Raw genomic sequence first — 2,854 nt, 5'->3', positions numbered from 1 at the left:
TTTTTTTTTTTTTTTTTTTTTAGAGGCTTTGTTGACATTTATCCTTTAAAGTCAGTGACTTACCACCCATTTAATCTTGAAGGAAAAGAGGGTGCTGAAAGCAAAGATGACCCAGAGGACCGGACAAATGATCAGTCCGAGCCAGAAGATTCGGGACTCAGAATTTGACACTTGTTGCTTCCCAGTACCCTGAAGAAAACAGGATGTTCTCACAGTTAGGACAGTAAACAAGCACATTTATCAACCCTTATACGATACAAGGGGTCACTATCATGTGAGACCCACGTATGGGACAGAACAATTACTTTAACACACACAGAAACAAGCTAAGGAGCATCTCACCTTCCTAGACTCAAACACCCAGTGGCTGCGTCCATCATCATCCACCTGGTTCCACCACCTTAGACCAACCATCAATCTCCCAGTGATGTTCTGTAAATACACATAATTTTGGCCCTAAATTAACATCAGCATACTAATAACAAATCCTGTTGCTGACAGGCGAAAATGTAACTTGTAAAAGAAGTAGAAGACAAACCTTTACTGCCCAGAAGTCACATGAGAGCAGAAGGATTATTGTAACCATGCAGGCGATGAAACTTGTACTCAAAATCTCACATAACAGGTACACGATGATGGCAGTCACTCTGAAGAAGAGGTGGAAGAAGGAGGCCACTGGATGCCTGTAAAAGATATTTAACACGTTTAATGCAGTGTTGAGCATGTTTTATCTACATGGTAGAATAATACATACTGTGGTGGCGCAATGGATAAGACACATGCTTTTGGCGTGAGAGACCAGGGTTCAAACGTTATGTTTTCAAATTGCTTGTTTTGTCCGAAACAGTATAGTACAGTAACCTCAAATGTATTTACTTGTATTTACCGTCATATATGAGAACAAAAAGGATCAGATTCTTACAAATTGAGAAGCTGAAACAAGCAAATATTTGGCGTTTTTACATTTATTCATTTAGCTGACGCTTTTTATCCAAAGCCACTTACAATTGCTATATGTGTCAGAGGTCGCACGCCTCTGAAGCAACTAGGGGTTAAGTGTCTTGCTCAGGGACACACTGGTGGATAGGTGGGGCATTCAAACCGAATCTCTCACACCAAAGGCATGTGTCTTATCCACTGCTCCATCACCACCCGCTTGAACAAATGACTGAAACAATTAATCGGTTATTACAATAGTTGTGCAATCACTTTATTGTAGTTGCTCAACAAGTACTGAGAGACAGTTCACTTACTTAATATTCGTCTTCTTTGACCTCTTCCCAGCATCCTCCTCCGCATCAAACAGAGACACGTCTTCATCATTGGTATCCTGATCAATACAGAAAAGACAGTTGGTCACAAGCTGCTAACGGAAACTGTTCAATGCGAAGCTGTTTTGCCTGCTTAAATCCCACATGACTAATAAGCATTCAAGGCAACGTGATGTTTGCTGCCGATTTAATCTGCGAGTTTACTTTTTAGTTTGATGGTTATAAAGACGGGGCTGAGAGAAGCAACGTAGGTTAGCTCTCTTTAGCTAGCTAGACACTACAGCTGCTAGCTAACGTTAGCTGGCAATTAGCTGGCGATAAAGTGATACAAGCTGAAAATAAACACTGTTGTGGGCGTTTATCTGAAGAAAACTGTACCGTTAACTGGTTTTAGACGCGTTGAGATGAAGATAAATCAACACTGATGGTGGAAAAAATGTAAATAGCTACTATTAGCGTGCTAGCTATCTATTAGCAGTATTAGCACGATCAGCTGGGATTTGATTTGTGTTTAACTTTTTCGCCGGTTTTATCTCTATTAGGTGCCTCTACTCTTTCTGTTTGGTATAATTAACGTGGCAGATAAAATATTTACATTAACATTTGTCACTTACTTCTGCTAACATGTTGAAATCTGAGCAGGCTCTTCCTGGTTACATGCTCAGTTGGAACACACGTCACTGTCCACCGTGGTCAGGTGACCAAAACGTGCCACGTATATTGTTGCGTCAATGACGTGATTACGTTGTCATTTTAGTTTACCTTGTGTACTTTTATATATTTTGTGTTTGTTCAATAAATACCATGTGTACTTTTATATATTTTGTGTTTTGTTCAATAAATAACAGCAATCAGAATCAGAAATACTTTTTGCTCACTTTGCACGTCAAAATATTAAGGAATAGAAATAATAAGGGAAAGTAGGTAAGTAGAAAATATTACAAAATATACATACTTAAAAATATAAATATAAGGAGTGTGGCTGTGCACAGTATTTTACAGTATTAACAAAAGCTTGTTGATACATAGTAATGGCAACCGGCAGCGCTTTTGATTTTTATTGTTTTTTTCCGGCTTTATTGCCAAAACATGAGTCACCTCCGACATAATTACAGTCATTGGAGAGATGAAGATGGGCTTTTTGGAATAAAAAGCAACAGACCACGATCCAACTGGCCCAAACAACCGGACCAGGTGCCATGCAGGGTGCAGTACTCGCTCAGAGGAGAGGAAAGTTAACCAGAGGAGCCGTGCTGACCCAGCATGGACTTAATTCTGCTCCTGAAAATCCGGTCTCATCAAAACGGGACTCACATTGACCAAGCAACGGAATTCAGTGACTGTTGTGCCCACATTGTTAAAGACCTGCCCCATCAACATCCCGCACTAATCATGGCGGCACAAGAACAGGCACTCAGTACAAGATCAATAGAGGCTGGGGTCTACCACACCAGGCAGGACCCCAGGTGTAGACTGTGCAAGGATGCCTCTGAGACAGTACAGCACATAACAGCAGGGTGTAAGATGCAGGCAGGAAGTGCGTACATGGAACGCCATAACCAGGTAGCTGTCATAGTGTACAG

The 2,854-nt window shown here is 40.9% G+C and overlaps 2 protein-coding genes across 3 annotated transcripts in view; both read right to left on the bottom strand.

Moving 5' to 3' along the window:
• The window catches only part of tvp23b (trans-golgi network vesicle protein 23 homolog B (S. cerevisiae)), a 5,173-nt gene extending 3,169 nt beyond the window's left edge, over nt 1–2,004 (bottom strand). The window contains exons 1-5 of the mRNA XM_046068782.1: nt 1,886–2,004; nt 1,254–1,330; nt 539–683; nt 343–432; nt 64–189 (exon numbers count right to left, since the gene is read on the bottom strand). Coding sequence (XP_045924738.1) covers nt 64–189; nt 343–432; nt 539–683; nt 1,254–1,330; nt 1,886–1,897 — 450 coding nt within the window. The 5' untranslated portion in view covers nt 1,898–2,004. The remainder of the gene's footprint in view (nt 1–63; nt 190–342; nt 433–538; nt 684–1,253; nt 1,331–1,885) is intronic.
• LOC123982851 (zinc finger protein 502-like) overlaps nt 1–2,854 on the bottom strand; it is a 441,737-nt gene that overhangs the window by 434,779 nt on the left and 4,104 nt on the right. The gene's annotated exons all lie outside the window — the stretch shown is intronic.

This window comes from Micropterus dolomieu, linkage group LG14 (assembly GCF_021292245.1).
Source record: "Micropterus dolomieu isolate WLL.071019.BEF.003 ecotype Adirondacks linkage group LG14, ASM2129224v1, whole genome shotgun sequence".
In the NCBI taxonomy this organism is placed as follows: domain Eukaryota; kingdom Metazoa; phylum Chordata; class Actinopteri; order Centrarchiformes; family Centrarchidae; genus Micropterus; species Micropterus dolomieu.
This window is presented reverse-complemented; position numbering and strand designations above follow the sequence as displayed.